This window comes from Talpa occidentalis, unplaced genomic scaffold, assembly GCF_014898055.3.
Source record: "Talpa occidentalis isolate TD23 unplaced genomic scaffold, MPIMG_talOcc4v2.1 talOcc4.9, whole genome shotgun sequence".
Taxonomy (NCBI): Eukaryota; Metazoa; Chordata; class Mammalia; order Eulipotyphla; family Talpidae; genus Talpa; species Talpa occidentalis.
This window is the reverse complement of record NW_023605305.1, coordinates 14197529-14218770: the sequence shown is the minus strand read 5'-3', so window position 1 is coordinate 14218770 and position 21242 is coordinate 14197529. Positions and strand designations below refer to the sequence as shown.

General features: G+C 43.7%; 2 protein-coding genes across 2 annotated transcripts; both read left to right on the top strand.

Moving 5' to 3' along the window:
- The first annotated feature begins 1305 nt into the window (after positions 1-1305).
- On the top strand, positions 1306-6149 carry RSRP1 (arginine and serine rich protein 1). Its single transcript, XM_037500329.2, has 4 exons — positions 1306-1810; positions 2604-2749; positions 4117-4200; positions 5024-6149. Exons 1-4 carry the CDS (start codon positions 1306-1308, stop codon positions 5141-5143), a joined length of 855 nt encoding a protein of 284 aa, XP_037356226.1. The 3' UTR covers positions 5144-6149.
- Positions 6150-10493: 4344 nt separating this feature from the next.
- On the top strand, positions 10494-18599 carry SYF2 (SYF2 pre-mRNA splicing factor). Its single transcript, XM_037500154.2, has 7 exons — positions 10494-10737; positions 10906-11016; positions 12973-13098; positions 13573-13690; positions 14016-14106; positions 14855-14953; positions 16226-18599. The coding sequence occupies exons 1-7, from the start codon at positions 10711-10713 to the stop codon at positions 16389-16391; spliced, it is 738 nt and encodes a 245-aa protein (XP_037356051.1). The 5' UTR covers positions 10494-10710; the 3' UTR covers positions 16392-18599.
- The last annotated feature ends 2643 nt before the right edge of the window (positions 18600-21242 follow it).

Here is a 21242-nt window from a genome sequence, read left to right as displayed (position 1 = left end):
GAAGAGGATGCAGAGGAGACGGAGGAAGGAAGGAAGCAGGATGAAGCCAGAAGGAGACCTGGAGGAGGCGCATGGACCTAGAGACATGTGAAGAAACTGCGCTTGTCTTTTGGTCGTGGACTGGGTGACACAGATGTGGGTGAGACCCGTGGAGAGGTGACAATGGCAGCTTTTATCTTGATGTTGATTTTGCCCTTTTCCTTCTGGGCTTGTCTGGTTGTTTCTGGCCCTTTTCTGTGGTCCCCACTGGAAGATGCTTTAGACTTGTGGCAGGCTTTGGGGCCTTGCTCTGGGCCAATCCCATTTGGATGGAGTTTTACCCACGAGGGGACGGGTAACTTTGGGTGCTTCATTTAGAAACTAGACTCTTTGCCTTTCCTGTATTGTTTCCTAGTTTTATTAAAGTTCCTTCCCATTAAAGTCTCCTATGTTTTGTGTTGATGCGGCGGATGGCAGAACCCATTCAGAATAGGCAGGTTTGCGGGGTTTGGGCTGCCCCTCTCCCTGTCCTATAACATTTGCATTCTCTGACTCCACTTTGTCTTTACAAAACAAGGAAGTAAAACCCTTTCCAGGTGCTGCTGCCTTGCAGAGCTGCCTGCCGCGCCGCCTGGGGAGGGCGCGGCCCCGCGGCCCCGCGGAGTCTAGATAGGGGGCCTTTCCCGCCGCCGGCCGGCCTCAGCACTGGAGGAGCTGGCCTGGAAGCGTGGGAGCGACCACGCCAGCATCAGCTCATCGCGGCGCCGCCGCGCAGGGCCGCCTAACTCACGGCTTCAGTCAGGAACACGGCCGGAGCGCGGGAGCGCCGGGAGGCAGCAGCACCACTTCCGGCGCATCCGGGGCCGGGGGCGGGGCGCGGGGGAGAGCGCGGAAGGCGGCGGTTGGACGAGCGGGAGGCCACGCCCCCGCCAACGTCTCTGCGCATGCTCAGGGCGGCGGCTCCCGGTACTTGCGTCGCGCCTGCGGGCTCCGGGCTCAGTGCGCCTGAGGACGCGGGGGGCGTGTGTCGTCGCGCCGACCTTGCCCGCGGGCAGCCGCGCCTCAGCCTCGGGGGAGGCGTCCTTTGGGCGTTTCTCTCGGCCTTGAGCGGGCGTCGGCGGCTGGGGGTGAGTTTCCCGCCGAGCGGCAGGGCGTCCCGGGCCCGCGGGCGGGAGGGCGGCCCTTGGCGTCGCCCTCCCTGGCGTTCCAGAGACTCGGGGCGCGTCCCCGGGGCCCGCCGCGCCGCGAGGCCGCCTTCCGGAACGCCGGCGGCCCCGCCGGTCTCTCCCAGCGCCGAGCCTTGGGGAGGCCGCGACCGCGGCCCCGATGTCCGGCTACGTGAACGACATGTGGCCGGGCTCGCCGCAGAAGGACTCGCCCTCGACGGCCCGCTCGGGCCGGTCCAGCCGCCCGTCCTCGGCGTCCGGGGCCTCCCGCTCGGGCTCCAGCGGCTGCGGGAGCCCGTCGTCGTCGGGGAGCCGGCCCGCGCCCCGCCGCGGCAGCCCGCCTCGCTCCGGAAGGCGCCACCCCGGGCAGCACCGGCGCTCCTCGCGCTCGTGCTCGCGCAGCCGGTCGCGGTCGCGCAGCCGCCGCGCCCGGCCGGGGCCCCGCCGCGCCGCCCGGAGGCCGCAGCGCCCGCCTCCCCGGCGCCGCTCCCGCAGCAGGTCCCGCTCGCGCGGACGGTCGCCGTCCCGCAGGGCCCGCGGCGTCCCGCGGGGGCGGCGCTACTACGGCTTCGGGCGCACGGTGTACCCCGAGCAGCACCGAGGTTGGCGCGCGAGGTCCCGGACGCGGTCGCGGAGCCGGACCCCCTTCCGCTTGAGTGAGAAAGGTGAGTCGGCGGCGGGGACGCGCGATCCCTTGGTACCTGTCTGCGTGTGTGGACGGCTCGGGAAGCTTGCGGTGCGGTGTGTTTCCTTGGCTGCCTGCAGTCTGAATAGTTTTTGGGAGCGAGGAAGAGGGTGGACATCAGCTGGCTAACAGGTATGAACCGGGCAACAGTTGGCACCGAGGGTGTTTTCCGGAGGACATCGTTCTTTCTCCTTGGGATGAAAGCGGCTCAGACTCCCCTCGCGTTCTCGCCTTCCACCCCCACCCCCGTGTTGGCTGTTAGTAGAACCTCTTAAGTGTAGGCGGCTTAGTTACCCATCCTAAAATTGTTTACCCACCCTGCACTTCTGCTGATTAACAGTTGAATGGTAAGGAAATATCAAAATATGCCTGTATTACAGAACAGATTGAATTTTCCAGTATTTTAAAACAAATGACTTGTGATACTTTGGATGGAATCATGGAATAGAAAAAAATGTGTTAGGTTAGAAAGTGTATTACAAAAAAGAAAAAAGCCTTGAACATAGTACATATTTGAAGAGAAGGCAAAAAACATGAAATTCCGAATTCTGGATCTGATCTAAGGGAAACTGAGATGAGAACTAGTTGTGATTATTCAGGGAGCTTATTTTTCTCAGCAAGAAAATGAGATACAGAATTTTGTTTATATGAGTAAAGTATTTTATTTGTGAAAATATATGGTGCTTTTCTAAATGAAACACAAGCTTTTTTGTGATTGTGAGTTTTTGAGGAAATACCATAGGATTAATAAATGTATTTTATTTCTTTTATAGATCGGATGGAGCTGTTAGAAATAGCAAAAGCCAATGCAGCAAAAGCTTTAGGAACAACCAACTTTGACTTGCCAGCTAGTCTAAGAACTGTTTCTGTATCTAAAACAAACTTTGGAACATCTGTACCAAATGGTGCAAAGTTTGAGGTAAGTATTTTAGGTTTATCCAAAATCTTCAGAAAGCTGCTGCCTGAAAGATCTAATTAGCCTTTTTTGTTTTATGTGAGTTGAATCTTGGAAAGGATAGCTAAATTTGCTAAACTCAAAATACCAGATATGACTGTGACACAGGGTCTTCTCCAGGAAAATGGGAAACAATGAACTTTTATTTTCAGTGACAAGGTATTAATTATTTTCATAATTATAGCTGGATCTTTGATCATTTTAATGTAGTTATCAAATTTATCTAGTCTTTACAGAATATCTGCTGCTTTCACTTGCAGCAGTTTTATGTTCCCACAAATTCTGTACCCAGCATACAGTATAGTTTATCTGCTTTATTTTTGTCTTATAGAAATCATGAATGTGGTCCCCAGACATTGATGAAGAAATTCTGTTGGTATTGATACATGGCAAAAGCTTTAGAGGTTTAACTAATTTGAAGTTTATGTTCACACACTGAAAGCTTAGTTTCTCATTTGGTAGATCCATGTGCATGTTAGAATTTGGGATAGGTACTATTTGGATAAGATACCAAAGACAATTTTTAAATTAAACAAAAGTACACTTAGGTAATGGTGGGGCATCAGTGATAAAGATGTCCCTTTTATAATACATGCAATATATTCCAGATGTTTTGAGAGATTACAGAAGAAGAGGCCTGCTTCACTCGGCAGATAAGTTTATTATGATTCTCCAGAAATGTGCAGGATGTACAGTGCCAAATTGCATTTTTGCAATTTAATAAGTGAACTCCAAAGCTTAAAATGCATCCCTTTACACAAGGGACTATGGTGATGGATCTTGGGTGCTATGGTGGTGGGAAAGCTACAGGGACTACACCTGAGGGGAGAAATGAAATACTGTGCAAAAATGAACAATGATGTAAGAAAATAAATTTAACAAAATTCCTAAAAGTAACTAGCTTTAAAGGTTGACTTAGTTAGGGATTAATAGAATCAGTTAGGAAAGATAATACTGTCTAGATGAACCTATCTTTCAGACCCAGATGTGGGTTTGCCTTAAGTATTAGAAGGAAACAAATTGAATTGCTCCTTTAGATAACTGGGTCCCCAGTTGACAAATGCCTTACTTTGAAAGTAGGTAATTTTTTCGTATGACTTTGAAAAGTTACTTGAATTTGTAATAAGGGGATAAAATACTCAGTGCTTTTGGGGGAAGAATGTCTTAAACTTATTAAGTCTATTTTGTTACTGAGAAAATTCAACAGAATAACTTGTTTAGGCTGTGTGTTAAGTTCAACTTGTTTTGTCTCTACAACTGGGCTGGTTTTTATACAGTACCGCAAGCCAAGAATGTGTATTATTAAAAGTACTCTTTCTCTTACTGTTTAGATGTCAGAAAACCTAACAGAAGATGGAACTAAAAACCCAAATGAAAAGTCTTCCCAGCAAAAAAGCATAGCCTTTAGCTCTCATGTAAGTAAATCTAAGCTTTGATTTGTTGTACTTAGATCATGTTTCCATTGAAGGGAGCTTTTGTTTTTATTTAGAAAGAACATTGTTTTTGTAGTGATAATTGGGAAACTAGTAAGCCTTAATCTTTTCTACTGCTTGCCACTTTACAAGTCAAGTGACTACTGTAATGGTCTCTTTACATATCTAGTATGTGCATTGTGAAGTTTCAGTATTTGCTTTTTTTTTTTAAAAAAGATTTCTTTGTTTATGCATACAAGAACAGGGGTACAGGCCAGAGGTGCGGGGGTGAGAGGATTCACCAGTGACAGAGGGGAGCAGAACAGGCAGAATGACTGAAATAGACTGCTGTGGGGAGCAGTGGGCGAGTCAGGAGAGGTCTGCTGCGCCATGTGGGTTGCTCCCTGGCTGGGGATCAAACTCATGCTGCAGTGGCTGCAGATAGCTTCATAGGTTGTGTCTTAACCCCTTGTGCCACCAGGGAGGCCCCCTTTAAACTTTAATTGTTGAAATAATTTAAAAGCAATTTAATCTTACAATCTCTTAATCAGAATATTTTAAAGTCATATAGGGGCTTAAAAACAAATGTTCTGGACTGAATGCCCCATTATCATAAGCCCTGTATTTGTCTGATTTTTTCCAAGCTTCCTGGTTTTATAGTTTACTTTCTTGTTATAAATGGGGTCTATATTTTGCATGTGGTTGGTGTCTCTGACATTTTCATCTTAAATGGAATTATTTAATGTATTTTATGAAAAGCAACTATTTTAAATTATGTACTGTGTAAATGTTTGGGAAGCTGACTTAAGAATTTGTTCTCTTACAGAATTCTGTAGCAAAACCAATGCTTCAGAAACCAGCTAAAACTACTGCTATAGAGACCTCTTCAGGATCCCCCAAAATTGATCTGAAAAAAAGTCCATATGGACTGTGGATACCTATTTAAAAGAAGATACGGCCAAGGTTGCCTAAAATGCACTTTATTATAAATTTGTGTTCTAGCATTATTGTATTCCTTCGGGCCATTTATTGGTAAATGTTGCAGTTAAAACACCAACACAAAAAGATGTCAATACTTACTATTTTAAAATTAACATTTTAGATCTCTTGCAGTTAGAGAGCACAAATGGACCAGAGGTTACATACAGGTGGGAGTCTTATATATGTATTTGTAAATGTTTTGTATAATAGAGTGGTTATTTAGAAGTGAAATTTGTAAGACACAGTAATTAAACTGTGTTGTATATATTTTTAATAAAGTTGTTTTATTTTAGTCTCATTTTCATTTTTATATTACATAATGGGTCTTTATGTTAATGAAGAATAAGGGTGTCTGTCCTGATAAAAGCTTTAGAAAGATTTAAGTCATTTTTAGAATCTTTCTGCAAGTGTTATATGACTTAAACGATGAAATGTTTGAATTGAATGTTAGATATCAGATTAATGGAATTTTGTGCCTATGTGCTAGGTCTAGCTAGCAGTAAAACATCTTGCCTAGACATAGGCAAAAAAATAAAAATTCTAGACTAAAAACATGCACATGATTTCATTTCAGTGACATGGATGATTCATTTTAAGTGGGTCTGTTTTCTACTTTCTCTTTTGCCATCATTTTGAAGTCTTAAATTTAGAAAGCAGGGATAACAAGTTAGTCTAGCAGAATATTAGAGGCAAAATGAAAAAACATAGATACAGAATAAATAGGTGAGCAGGCTGAAAACCTAAGTAGTTGACTTTTTAAAAAGATAAAGGTCTTCAAGTAGATCCTAATAAATTGCTATTAACTGAAACTGTGCTGTTCAGTATCTTAGCTATATTTACCAATAAGATATCTGCCAGCAAGCTGGTAACTAAAATTTCAGTTCTCAGTCATGCTTGCCAGGTGTGTGCTGTACCCCTGTGTGGCTAGTTCGTATCCTGTTGGAAAGTACAAACAATACTTTCCTGTCATATAACACGGTATTGAATAGAACTGCTTTAAATAAAATTTTTTAAAGATTGATTTATGCATAAAAGAGCTGAGGTGTAGGCCAGAGGTGCTGGGGGGTGAGAGCATTCACCAGAGACAGAGTGGGGAGCAGAACAGGCAGATTGACTGAAACACACTGCTGAGGGGAGCAGCAGGTGAGTCAGGAGAGTTCTGTTGCGCCATGTGGGGCAGCTCTCTGGCCAGGGATTGATCTTGTGCTGCAGTGGCTGCTGATAGCTTCATAGTGCTGAGACTTAACCCCTTGTGCCACCAGGGAGGCCCTGCTTTAAACAATTTTTGATTCTATGAAAAAAATGTGCAGTGACTTGGATATGGATAGTCTTGCCCTTCAAGCCAGCAGCATATGGTTTGAATAAGGAGTTTCTGGAAAAAAGGGTTGCTTTTCTGAGTAAACATGTTCATTTCACATCTAGATTAAGAATGAGGTAGTCAGAGGGTAATACATGCTTTTAAAGGAGTAAAAATGTTTACATGCTAGGTTCCATTTCTATTCTAAGCAGATAATAGAATATTTTTAGACTTCCTGCTACAGTGAAATTCAGGAATACATCAGGATTGGTCTTTTAAGATTTGGAAATAGTAACCTGTGCATCCTGTTAATATTATAAGTTGGTATTCTGTTTAGCAAAGTTTCAGACTATTGAAAAGAGAAGAGTCTTTTCACCTCTGGTATCAGAGAACACCTGCTCTAATTAAGATCTTCATTCAAATACTAGCATTTAATAACTTAGTGGATAGGTCATGTGACCTCTTCAATTAAAACCCTTTCTGTGTGATGCGATTAGTTTTATAGTTTTGTGCCACTTCTGAGATTGACTTTCTACAGTAATCTTTGTCTTGTCACCATTCCCTTCTTATGCATATTCATGTGTTTGAGACATATTTCCTCTTTCATTCCTCAGTCTGCTGGCTCATTTTCTTTCTTCATAATCACCCTATCAGTCCTTGACTTTGTTGGTTGACCTGGCCAAGACTTTTCCTAGCTTTGTAACAGAATGGCTCGTTATGTGTGCATACCCCTAGACTACCCTCTATCCTTGCTCCATGGGTGTGGGATAAAGCATGGGACAGGCAGGCACCTGTAATTGTGACCACTTCTGGGGAGGAGGGAAGAGGAATTTCTAGTAGCCACTGTCATCTTCCTACCACATCTTGCAGGAACAGAACAATTTAGCATCCCACTTCTGAAGCACCTATGTTCAGGTCTATTTCAAGTCAAGTGTTGGACAAATTTTCTGGGCAATAATGATTCACTTTAAACACAGATACAGACGGGTTTTTGGTTTTTTTTTTTTTTAAAAACAAGTGAATAATATTTGCATGAAGATACATAGAACACTTGAGAAATTATGAAAGGAAAGATTTAGACTCCTGGTTTGCAAATAGTTCTAACGGAGATTAGACAACTGTTCCTCTTTCCAAGTCTGTTTAATTTCAGCTGTGTATTTCCCAGAGAATCTTTTTTGCTTTGTTGAATTTGGCATTCCTTTCATTAGGCAATATCTGCATCATCATAAGGGTATCTGACTATATTTATCTTGATTTTCAATACTATGGTGAAAACAGGATTCAAAGCTTTCTCTTTTGTTCATAGGCATTAGGACTGGAAGCAGAATCTTTAGAAAAGCATTCTACAGAGAAATATATTCAGTAAGCTTTCTTGAATTTAATAAGTTAGCAGTACCATGAGATGATATAGTCTGAAGTTCATGTTGAAATATAAAGGCAGCGATACATCATAGTACTTTGTAACAGTTTTTTATACACCTCTTGCTTCTACCAAATAATCACCCTATCCAAAACACAAATATGAAAGTGGTGGTGAATGGGACCATTCTTTAATAGTTGGTGTTCCTTAATTTCTCTCTAGTTGCTCCAAGGTCATAAATATATTTTTTTTTTTTTTTTTTTTTATAGAGGCATGCTTTATTTATTTGTTTGCTGGTTTGTTTGTTTGTTTTGTTTATACATGCACTGGGTACAGTCAGAAGTGTGGGAGGGTGAGAGAATTCACCAGAGCCAGAGTGGGGAGCAGAGCAGGCAGAAGGACCGAAGTACACTGCTGAGGGGAGCAGCGGGTTGCAGGAGAGGTCTGCGCGCCATGTGGGACCCTCCTCTGGTGGCCGGGGAGCAGCCGGGGATCGAGCCGGCGCCGCAGAGGCCGCGGGCAGCTTCGCAACCCAGCGCTCAACCGCTGCGCCACCGGGGAGGCCCCATAAATATATTTTTTTCAGTAGGTGTAAATCAAATCAGCACTAAAAGTTTGGGCTGTATTGTAGTACTTACTGTTTTCCAAGTCTATGACCATCCTATCAGTTTCCTCTGAGGAAGGCATCTCTGTTCCATGAAGAAGATTTAGATGTTGGCTGAAAACTCTCCACTGAAAAAGAACAAGGTGTTAACACTATAAACATCCTACACTTTAAGACTGAGCAATGGTTTAGTGGTCAAAATGGAAACATTTGGGATCATACTTTGATTTCAAAGAAATAGAATTCAGACTTAGAAAATGTACTTCAGAACTCATTTACTCCAATGTCCTGATCAACATGAATTATTTGACAAGCGAGTCAAATACAAATGAGTTAATGGACTTAACCCAATTATGTCTGTTAGTGGGACATCTTGAATGAAAACCTCTGTTCTTCACAATACACAGCTCTCCACTTAGCTTACACCATGGCTATTGACAGCTTCCATCTTAAGCACATCATCTGTCCTACATAATAGGGAAGGGGAGTGCAGTTTAAAGATCCTCCATGGGTAAACGACACAGGAATAATCATAATAGCTAACATATACAGTGCTTACTATGTGTCAAAGTTGATTAAGTGCACTATAGGAATTCATTTATTCCTAGGAGGTAAGCACTGTTACCTGTCCAAAGACACCTGCAGCGAGGAGGATCTGAGGTGGGACCAGATCTGCTCCTCCCCAGACTGCCTGAGTACCTGCTGGTCCCGACAGGCTGGGCCGGGTCCTCCCCTTTGCATCAAACCAGATTCAGCGACTGCGCTGCCTTTCTTCCCTGGCATGGCCTCCAAGTCTAGTCCGAAGAACCTCTAGCCACAAACGCTCTACTATCCGCCCAGCTCCTGGGCAGAGTCTGGCACCCATCACCTGGCAGCGCTGGTCCCCTAACACTTCCCGCGACAGCCAACAACTCCAATCCTAGCTCACTTCCCCAGGCAGGGCTGGCAGCCACAGGTTCGGGTCCCTCACAGCCCTGGGCAGTATCCGATTGGGTCTGGCAAGTTTTTGTTGAGTGACGGCCCTTAGGCTATAAGAGTACTTAACAGAATCAACAAGTTTTGAAGAATATTGTGGACTGATATAATGACTGCTGTGAAGCAATTCAAGGAGTTATTCAGAGCAAAGCAAGGATTCAAACCCAAGGTGACAGCATCAGATATCTTTGAGTGCCGCTTCCGCCCTGCAGATGTGGCCTTACTGTGCAGGTGGGCCACCACAGTGTGTAATTCTCCTACAGCAGAGACGAAGACATCTGGCTATATTCTGGCCCATGAAAAAGGAGGAATACCATCAATAGTATCAAGACTGATCTCTTATTCTGCAGTCAGATGTTACGGTTTGTGGGACTAGCACAAGAACGGTGGTCTATCAAGATTTCTTTCTAACTCGGTGAGTTTTCATAGATGTGAAGGCCAGGCTGTGTAGCATATCTCTGGTTCCTTCAGCAACGCTACATGACACAGGGGAGAAGGTGGCCTTGGTGCGTCACTTGGCTACATGATATTCACAGTGAAATTGGTTACTTTTTCTTTCTTTGTGCTGACTCCAAGCTTCTGCAGTTGTCTCAACAGCTTCCTCAGCGTGGACACATATTGTATTTTCCTTCTCGTTATCGCTTTAATTTTATATCTAGACACTTTTCACTCTGTAGATTACTTTTTCATTTCTACACCTAACTAGTGGTGTGCAGATATGCTACTTTGACATGTTCCTCTTGTATCCAGCACCTTAAGCATTAACACCAGCACAGTCACTGTTAACAATTTCTGGCCGCTGCTCTGCTGGGCACAGAATGAGGCGCCTGTTCCCTGCAGTTCACAACGTGGACGGGGCGGGGGTGGGGAGACGGAAAACGGACAGACCAGAAAAATACCGTCGACTATTGAAGCGAATGCAGATGGTGACGAAAACAAAGGCCTACGCGAGATAAGGGGCTCAGGGGGAACCCGCCTGGAGGAGGCGACACGGAAGCTAAGCGCGGACTGACAGCCCTTTCCGCTTACGCAGGGGGCACGCAGTTGAGGTCACTTTCTACCAGCGTCGGCCCAGGCAGCCCTTCTCGCCCGGCCCGGCCCTTCCGCTCCGCCGCGGCTGCGCAAAGCCCTACCCAATCGAAAACATCCCTCCGCTGAAAAGGGCAGCGATTGGTCCCAAGCGCCAGAGCTGCCCGGAAGGGGCGGGGCTTACAGCTATCGCCGCACAGCGGGGTGGTCCAAAGACCGACGGAAGTGCTCGAGGTTGTTGCCGGAAGTGGGAAGAGAGAGGTTGCGATGGCGGCTGAAGCGCTGGTTGAGAAGGTAAGCGCCGCTGGGGTTTCGTGAGGGTGGGGCCCGGCGAGGCGGAGGAGCGAGAGGGGGAGGCGATTCTTGGTGCTGGACCGGGGGTCGCAGACACTATGGCGTCGGCCTGGGCCGTCCCGGGAGAAGCCGAGCCGGCCCCGCTCAAGCTGGTTGTGCTCGCGGTAGGTGCCTTTGGACAGCGCGGAGGAGCAGCAGCCCGTCGCAGCGACCGAGGAGCTGGCAGCCCAGAAGCGCGAGCAGAGACTGCGCAAATTCCGGGAGTTGCACCTGAAGCGGGTGAGTAGCCCCGGGGTCCCGTCGGACCGGTCACCCGTGGGTGTTTATTGAGGGGCGAGGAAGCCGTCCAGCGCACCCGACAAACCCGCAGAGCCTTCCCCATGGTTCTCAATCTGGGAGCACATTGAAAGTGCTTCGAGAACTTTCAGAAATACACATAGTCCAGTGCAGTCATTTCTGATTTAACTTATTTGGGTTACGTTTGGCCGTGCCTGTTACTAATAATTAATTGCCTCTCTGCTATATGATTCTAGCAAATTCTTCGTTTTACTTAGGGAAATACGTGGAACGAGAGACTGAAAGAAACTTGTCCAGTGTTAAATGGAGAACTGGTTAGAGAGGCTTTTTCGTTAGAAAATTATCAGCAAATCTCCGAAACTTTGAAAATCTATAATGTCAGTGGTCCAGCTAGTTGATGGGGTATCAGATAATGGAGATAAGACTGCTGTTCTTAAGGCGACAACTTTATAGCTAGAAATTATACTATGGTAAATATTAATGCATTAGTGTGTGTGGGTGGAGGGGGTTCCAGGAAGTGACACATAGGGAAATTGACACCAAACTACTGTTTAAAAGATGAATAAGGTATTATTAGACAAATAAATAAGTGGAAGATACCCAAGCAAACAGACCAAATGTAAAGGAAGAGAATTCATATTAGAGATTCAGATCCAGCAACAACTGCTGAGAAAGGAGAAAACAACTCTCGACTATTTCAGCGTTTGGATTGGCCTGATTGGCAGCTCCAGAGTGGTTTCACAAAACTCCCATGTCACTCTTGACTATTGGTGTTAGACAGAAACAAGACTGTCCATATCTTAGAAATAAGCAGTCTTGCTAACACCGGTGACTATTAATTGCCTAATACAGCGTTGGCCTCACTCCCTTTATTCCTCACTCTTATATAAAATTTTAAGCGACTCAGTCATCAAATACTCTTGTTTTCTGACAGTGCACAGTCAGGAGCACAGCCATGCTTCCTTGAACCTTCTCCCCAATCCCCTGATACAAACCCAAATCCTGTGACTAACCTCTCCCAACACCCTCTCACCACAGTGCTTGCAGTTCTCCATGCTTTTTGTCTGCTTTGGTGCAACAAACACAGCTTTGTGTCACTACAGTGTGTTCAACTGGAGGACATTGCCAGAGCCAAGAATATTTGAAGGGTGGTGGTTGAGAGGAGTTTCTTTCTTTGTCCAGAAAAAATTAACCTGATAAACAGACACACATAAATAATCCCTGGGTAATGAACATGTGATTTGGAAATTAGGAGATGTGGCTTCCTGTACTAACTGCCATCTGCCTGTGACCTAAGAGACATCTCACTTAAGTTTTCTTTAAGATGATACCCTATTTGGTTTATGCAGGTAAATTTATTTTAAAACAAATCCTTCATTGGCATTTCAAATGGAGAATCTCTTTCATTTGCTATAATGTAAAATACTAAAATTTTATAAGAGGAGGGGTTTGGAAAAGATTAGAGAGATTAAGATAGTTATTGAAGTCCTCAGCCCCAAATCAAGGCTTTTTCCTGAAATTAATTACAGGTGAAAGAGAATTTGAAAGTATATTTCATAATGTGATGTAGTATTATTTAATGCCATCTAAAGTCCACTTAAGTACCATTGTAGTATACCTCCTCACTTTTTGAAACCTTGTTTTTATCCAAAACTAAGGGATCTGTCTTGGAACCCCAGAGCTAAACAGAGGCAAAGTTGACATTCATCTCCAGGCCCTCTGGAATAGCAAACCAGGGAAGCCCAACACATTTTTCTTGACTGTAAACGAATGCAGACCTATTTAGGTAGTTCCTTGTTTACAATCCTTTAATGACTCTCTTTTACTTTTAGGATAAAATGGGATCCTCTTGTTAACGTATCTTATTTGACCCTCAAAAAAGGCAAACGTTCTTTGGATTTATTTTCAACTGACAAACTTTTTGTGCTATGGTTTCAGAACGAAGCTCGTAAATTAAATCACCAGGAAGTTGTGGAAGAAGACAAAAGACTTAAGCTACCTGCAAATTGGGAAGCCAAGAAAGCTCGTTTGGAATGGGAACTACAGGAAGAAGAAAAGAAAAAGGTTAGGCACTCCTCTGTTTTCTTCATAGGTGGTCTGTTCAGTCATTGTGTTGTGCTGAGGCAGTAGAACATGGTGGTTTTGTTCACTGGCTCTGAGGCCAGACTGCCAGTGTTCAAATCTTAGGTCTACTTTTACTAGCTGCACCAATTTGGGTGAGTTATTTATCCTCTCTGGCCCTTTGTTTTTTGACTGCAAAATGGCTGTTACCCTAATCATTTGACTTAATTATGAATTAAATGAGTCAATGCGTGTAAAGCATTTAAGCAGGATCTGATATCTCATCAGCGTTGAATCAGTAGTGTTTTTTAGGGTGATGTACTCACTTCTTACATGCCATAGTAGATTCCCACGTTTCCTTCATAAATAATTTCTAAGGTATTGATTAATATCATTGTTGAATCTGGATTTAAAATAGGTAAAGGAGTTGCTTAGAAAATATTGTAAATGTCAGCTCTTTTTTTTTTTTCTTTTTAGGAATGTGCAGCAAGAGGGGAAGACTATGAGAAAGTAAAGTTGCTGGAAATCAGTGCAGAAGATGCAGAAAGATGGGAGAGGAAAAAGAAGAGAAAAAACCCTGATCTGGGATTTTCAGGTAAAACTGACTTTTACTTTATTTGCCTTTAGTACATTTGATTTTAAGAAAGTATATTTCCCTTCATGGAATATGTTTTAAGAGGGTAAGCCCATGAACAATATGTATTCATACCACAAGTCAAAAGGATATAGGATTTATGTGCTGCATTTTTTCTTTCTTTTTGGTAAAATTATTCAAAAACTGTATTATCAGCATCTGAATTATCAGGATAAAGACTATACTTAGTGTTTTGTTCTCTTATTACTAATTTTGAGTTTTCTCCCAAAAGTAATGCCCAAACAAGGAAATAAATCATCTCTGATTCTGATTTTTTTTTTTTAAGATTATGCTGCTGCCCAGTTACGCCAGTATCATCGGTTGACCAAGCAGATCAAACCTGACATGGAAACTTATGAGAGGTTGAGGGAAAAGCAGTAAGTTGACAGGACTAATACAAGTCTTTCTTCATTTCAAAGTGCTATAAATGTACTTGTGTGTGTATGTATAAATGTACACACGCATCAATACAAGCACACTTTAGTGCTCAGTGTGGCTATCGACAGCTCTATATGGTCTTGACAACACAATTAATTGCTCACTTCACAGCAGTTAAGCTAACCACCTGGCAGGCTTTCTATCTGGGCATTCTAAGACTGGGTTTTGACTGCTTAACATTCAGATTACCATGGTTACACAGGCATTATTTTAGGAGGCAGAAGGTTTTATTTTATTTATTTATTTATTTTTTTTAGGCAGAAGGTTTTAATGCTGGAATGGGTGAACTTTTCTGTAAAGGACCAGATAGTAAAATCCAGTCTCTGTCACTCCTCAGCTTTCCCATGAAATGTGAAAGCAGCGATTGAAGAGACAAACATAAGTGGCTTTCACTACGTCCCAGGGCAGCTGTGTATAGAAACAGATATGGTAATTTGCTGACCCCTGGGTTTCTGGCCCACTGAACCCAGAAGCAAGTCCTTTAAGCTCTGGTCCTTGGCTTTTCCTTTGTAGAGTGAAGTTATGGGAGTAAGTGATCTTTTTGCTCTCTTCCAATTCTTTGTTCTCTTTTTTTTTTTTTTTTAAGTTAAGAACTCACAGTAAATATATGTATACTTTTAGCCCAAATGGTAGTTTAGATCAAAACTTGAACATATGGTATACTTGTCCATTTTGCTGTCTTTTCAGTGGAGAAGAGTTTTTCCCAACATCCAATAGTCTTCTTCATGGAACACACGTACCTTCCACAGAGGAAATTGATAGGATGGTCATAGATCTGGAAAAACAGTAAGTTCTCAGTACAGCAGCCTGAAATTTTAAATGCTTAGTGGTGGAATGGATGTAACATGCTTTGAATAAATTGAATAGTCAGGAATCACACTTGTTAATTTATGGCCTAGATCTGCAGTGGTTGTAGTGACAAACAGCGAGTATGTCTTGGGTCTATATGACTTGGAATGGAGGCGCAAAATACCAGAATGAATTGCTACAGTTGAGGTATAGGGAAAAGTCTAAAGAAAATTATTCTTGCTCTGTACTCTAACGACCATTCCACTATTTGATTTGAAGAAGTAAGAATGTGCTAGTAAACGCCACCTTGATTTTGTTTGTTTCTTAACAGTAGGCAGAGAGAGTGAAGGTATGTTTTAGGAGTTAGTACACATAATTAATGACAGTGTCTAGCACATACTGCACTCCATATTAGCTGTGGTTATTATTATTATTTTTTAAAGATTTATTTATTTATATAAGCACTGGGGTACAGGCCAGAGGTGCAGGAGGGTGAGATTATTCACCAGAGACAGAGCAGGGAGCAGAACAGGCAGAAGGACTGAAGTACACTGCTGAGGGGGGGAGCAATGGACGAGGCAGGAGAGGTCTGCCGTGGCATGTTGGAATCTCCCTGGCTGGCCAGGAATCAAACCGACGCTGCAGAGGCTGTGGACAGCTTCACAGCGCTACGCTCAACCTGCTGTGCCACCGGGGAGGCCCAGCTGTGGTTGTTGTTATTATTTTTTAAAGATTTATTTATTTATTTATACAAGCACTGGTACAGTCAGAAGCGCGGGAGGGTGAGAGAATCACCAGAGCCAGAGTGGGGAATAGAACAGACAGACCAACAAAATACACTGCTGAGGGGAGCAGCGGGTGTGGCAGGAGAGGTCTGCGTGCCATGTGGGACCCTCGCCCGGCGGCTGGGGATTGAACCGGCACTGCAGAGGCTGCGGGCAGTTTCGTAGCCCAGCGCTCAACCGCTGCGCCGCCAGGGGAGGCCCCAGCTGTGGTTATTATTAATAAAATAATTATTTAACATTCCTTGAAGTAATACTTCATGGATCTAGTTTCTAATAACATATCTTTGTTCTTTTACAAGCTTTTTGAAGATGAATTTTGCTGAATTTCACATTTCTTACCTGGACTTTGCTATTAGCTAGCATTTTCAACTTGAACTCCCCCCTCTACCAACTCTACTTGGTTCTTAACTATTTGTTCATGTTTTATTAACTTCAAAAAAGAAGTCCATTTTGAATTTTTAAAATTACTTTGTTCTTCCCCCAGAATTGAAAAACGAGACAAATATAGCCGGAGACGTCCTTATAATGATGATGCAGATGTCGACTACATTAATGAGAGGAATGCCAAGTTCAACAAGAAGGCAGAAAGATTCTATGGGAAATATACAGCTGAAATTAAACAGAATTTGGAAAGAGGGACAGCTGTGTAATCCCTTCAGGAACTGTTTGGAAGCTTGAGAATAAAGTGAAGCTTTCTGCTAGCAAATTCTACTTCTGGTAAACCAGAACTCAAATCTATGCCTTCACACTTAGCATTTAGAAATAAATGTTTTTACTTAAACATATACTTTCATGGATATTTCCACATTTTTGTGCTTGGATATAAGATGTATTTCTTGTAGTGTACTTGTTTTGTAAAAATCTACTTTGTATAAATTCTAATTATATTATTTTTCTATGTATTTTTAATGTGTATCATTTAAATTTTTGAAGCATTTCAGGCTGAAGATGCTGGCAGCATACATAATGCAGTCATTGTGGCTTTGAATATTGATATGAATTTGACAGGTCTAGAGCTGGGCTCAGGAACCATTTGGGGTTTTATACTCTGCAGGGAGTGGCGGTGGCTTGGGTACTGCTGCCCGTGACCGCTGGTGACCAGCTTGAGGAAGTAACAGAACTATCCCCCCATGAACACTGACCACATACAGTTTTCTTTTCTAAGTAGCGAATACCCTATGGAATAGTCTGTACTAAACAGTTTGTGTATATACAGAAATATTAAAAGGTTTTTATTATGGGACATTTCAGATATTCAAAAGAAGACAATAATATAATGAATCCCATGTACCCACGCCCTGTCTTCAGCAATCAGCAACTCATGGCCAATCTTGTTTCATCTTTATTTCTGTCCCTTTTTTCCTTTATGTTATTTTGAAACAAATACTGGATTGTATAATTTCATCTATAAACATTTCAGTATGTATTTGAAAGACTAAAAAAAATAAGGAACACAATACCATGATGACAATTTTAATTTAATAAAAGTCCAGAGAAAAATTGTTGTAATTTTTGCTACACGTTGATTAAAATGTTCAATATCTAAGTAGGACATTCCAAATTGAAAGAAATCTGAAACACATGAAATTTTGCAAATACTTCTGCTTTAGTATTTAAAGACCAATTTAACATTTAATACCATTGCTGAGTATTCCCTTTAAAAAAATCTTTGTTGCACTTCCCACTGAATAATCAGTTTTCATGCAGATTTTTAGCATTTCTATGGACACTGAATCAGGTCTGGGCACAGGGCATTGATGTTATCTCTGAAAATGCATTTAATGTGTTTCTATTCCCATCTCCACTAAGTAAGTTCTTTGATACTGAATATCGCAGTAACCTTAGAAAATAAGTTTAAAACATTGTCAAGTGGAATCCAGCAATGAAAACTGTAACCTGGGTGGGTTAATTCTGAGAGTGCAAAAGTACTTTGTTGTAGAGCCTGTTAGTTGTCTGGTGAATATCAATTCTTCTTTACCAACCAGAAGCCTTATTTTTTTGTGAATTTGTAGTAAGAGTTCCAGCTAAACACCCTTCCTGAGACAGATTTGCAGTTAGAGGCAATCATAACTCTGGCAAAGGCACCATCTCATTTATTTTGAGAAGTCTTGTTTTTTGAATTTGGAGTTGCCCTCTTAGATCCCCCTTCCTTCTTTCTACTCGGAACACACACTTGAGGCTTGGAGTGACAGCAGCCACTTTGTGCACAAAGTCACACTCGTTAGGACAATAGTTGATGTGCTGAGGAGAGTGAAGCAGAGCTTGGGTGCCTGTTGGCATTACTGAGCAGCTTCACCAGTGGACGCCTACCTCTCTTCCTGTTTCCGCTGCTGAATAAATTTATGACTAACGCACAGATCAATTTCAAGACATCTGTTAACATATGTTAAATATACGAAAATGAAGGTATCCGAAAATGGAGATGGAAGGAAATAGTTCTTAAAATACCAATAAAAATTAGAAGAGATTAAGAAGACACAGGACCTTTGTGAAGAAAATGATAAAATTGAGAGAATAAACAATTCTAGTTTCAAGCAAGATGGAATGACGGAATGTTTTTACTTTCCAGCTTAACACCTTTCCCCCACCCCAGTGATAGAATATATAAAACAACAGTTTCAGATACTGCAAATCAGGAGGTGAGGAAGGCCAGAGAGAAAACAAGGGGAGCCCTATGATAGCCCCAGCTTATTGCCTCTGGAGAACTTACAAAAAGCTGTGGTGTGTGGAGGGAGAAGCCGGGCAAAGCCCAGAGAACTCCCTTAGAGCTGAAAGAGATAGGGCTGAAAGTCTCAGTGAGAGCACAGCAGTGAGAGCTCAGTGCTGGCCAGGAGGGGACTGCAACAGAGAAGTCTTGAAGTCTACAGTGTCTCTTCAGGTATGAGGCATGGTCCCAGCGTGTATGTGAGGACATGACGAGGCTGAAGAAAGAGCCACCGGAAAGGATGAGAGGGAATAGTACCTGGTACTCACGCGTGGTTAGAAATAGTGGTTTTTCCACCTCTGGAGTGGAAAACGTAATAATTTACGGGAACGAGGGCCTCCCTGGTGGCGCAGGTGGTTGAGCACTGCACCGTGAAGCTGTCTGTAGCTTCTGCAGCGCGGGTTCGATTCCAGTCGGCCAGTGAGAATCCCACATGGCGCAGCAGACCTCTCCTGTCTTGCCCACTGCTCCCCTCAACAGTATATTTCATCAGTCTGCCTGTTCTGTTCCCTGCTCTGTCTGGTGAATCCTCTCACACTCCTGCGCATCTGGCCTGTGCCCCAGTTCTTGTATCAACAAAGTAAATCTTAAAAAAAAAAAAAAAATTACGGGAACAATACTGGGAAGGCTTTACTCTAGTAGTGGGGAGTAATCAGCCCTAGGCCAAACACTGCTTGGGTCTTGGCTAACAATCTTAAAAGGAAGACCTGAAATAATTAAACTGCAGTAATTTAACTGCATCCCAGAATAAAGATTAATTATAAAGCACAGAAACATCCATTCCCAACATCAAATTTAGTGTCCAATATCTTTATCATAATGAGAAGAAATGTCAATCTAAACTGCCAAGGAATGACACACATGTTCGAATTAAGAGACAAGTCAGTTAATTTACAGCATGTAATCGAAAAGTTAAGAGACATAAAAATACAAAAACGATCTGGGGCTTCCCCAGTGGCTCAGTGGGTTGAGCGCAGCGCTGTGAGGCTGTCTGCAGCCTCTGCAGTGCTGGTTCGATTCCCGGCCGACCAGGGAGATTCCCACATGGCGAAGCAGACCTCTCCTGTCTCGCCCGCTGCTCACCTCAGCAGTGTACTTCGGTCCTGCTGCCTGGTGTGCTCCCTGCTCTGTCTCTGGTGAATTCTCTCATCCTCCCGCGCCTCTGGCCTGTACCCCAGTGCTTGCATAAATAAATAAATCTTAAAAAACAACAACCCCCACCCCCCCAAGAAGATTTGCTCTGAAACTTCTACATGAAATGAAAAATAGACTGTGTCACTCTGTGCATGACGTGGAGTTTCCAAGAAGAGGGCAGGCAGACTGCTGCCTATGGAAGACTCTGTACCAGAAGTCTGGTCTCTTTTTGTTCAAATATGAGCAAATATGAGGTTTTATGAAAGATGTTAATGCCGAGTGGGGACATAGTCCCCACGTTGAGAAAGAATTAATGCTAGGGGGACAAGTGTGTTTCTTCAGTTGGAAATGGTCCCTTGGGGAGAGATGTGAAGAATACTCAAGAACCTCAGAAATGCACCCTGGAAGATTATAGATATTCATCACATATATGTAAAGGCTAAATGTAAAACATTAAAATAAACCACAAGTTTACAAAATCTCGTCTTGACACTTCTTATAAGGACCAGCCCAGCCCTGGCCTGTTGTTCAGAGCCCCCTGAACACAAGGAGAGCCCCCCCAGAAACGGTGGGGAAGGAACGCCAGACCCTAGAACAGCGCCCCGGTGATCACGCCCTCAGTTAGCGCCCCCTTGTGGGAGCTGAGGAGCATAGCTTCCAAATCACTCTTGGTTTTTAAATCCAAGAAGTAAGCTTTTGGCTTTTTTCTAGTTACCTGCAGTAACGTGTACAACCTGAGCGTACACATACATAAATTTTCACATATTTATAATCCTGGGCACCCACCAACCAAGACAAGCCAATAGGGACCCCTTGTGACCTCTGGCCACCCAAGGTCCCTGTTAACATGACTTCTGTCACCTCAGATTAGTTTGTGGTTTTTGAGCTTCCTATGTGGAATCGGAACAGCTGCCCTTTGGGGTCTGACTTTCTTCACCCAACACTGTGTCTAGAGAGAGATCTGGCCAGGTTGGCTATTGCTTACACTTTACATCGCTGTCCAACTTCCAGGTCATCTGATTCTATGAGGAGGGAGGAAGTGAGGAAGAATCAGGTTGAAATCCTGGAAATCTTAGAGTGGGTGGATTCAGCTTCCTCAGGAAAACAAGGGTCACTTGGCAGGAAGTCTTCAGCTGCCTCTCCCACCACTGCACGCGGCTCAGGGACAGGTGGTTACCTGGCCTCTTCCAGGAGGGAGCAGCTGTCCTCCTTGCCTGTACTCCAGAACCTTGACCTCACCTGGGCCTGATGTCCTTGACAAGGTTCTGGCCTTGGGGCTGGTGCTGCCCTGTCTTAAGACTTGGTTGCAGTGGGACGAGTACGTGAGGTGCATGTGGGAGGGATGTGAGTTTCGTTGGCTGGAGTTGAGTTGGTGGCAGGTTGTAATTCCCAGGCGTTTTCCCATGATGTTGATGTTCTCCACTGAGGGGTTTCTTAGGGCTGCTATAATGACGAACCCCAAGTTGGGTGGCTTAGACAACAGATATTTCTTGTCTCATGGTTCTGGAGGCCAGGAGTCTGAGATCAAGGCCTCGGTTGGGTTCCTTCCTTCTGAGGGCTGTGCGGGAGAATCTATTCACAGCCTCCTCTAGCTCTGGGCGGGATGGGGTGGGGGGCCGGTACTGGAGCCTTTGGTGTTTCTTGGCACTTAGAAGCATCACCC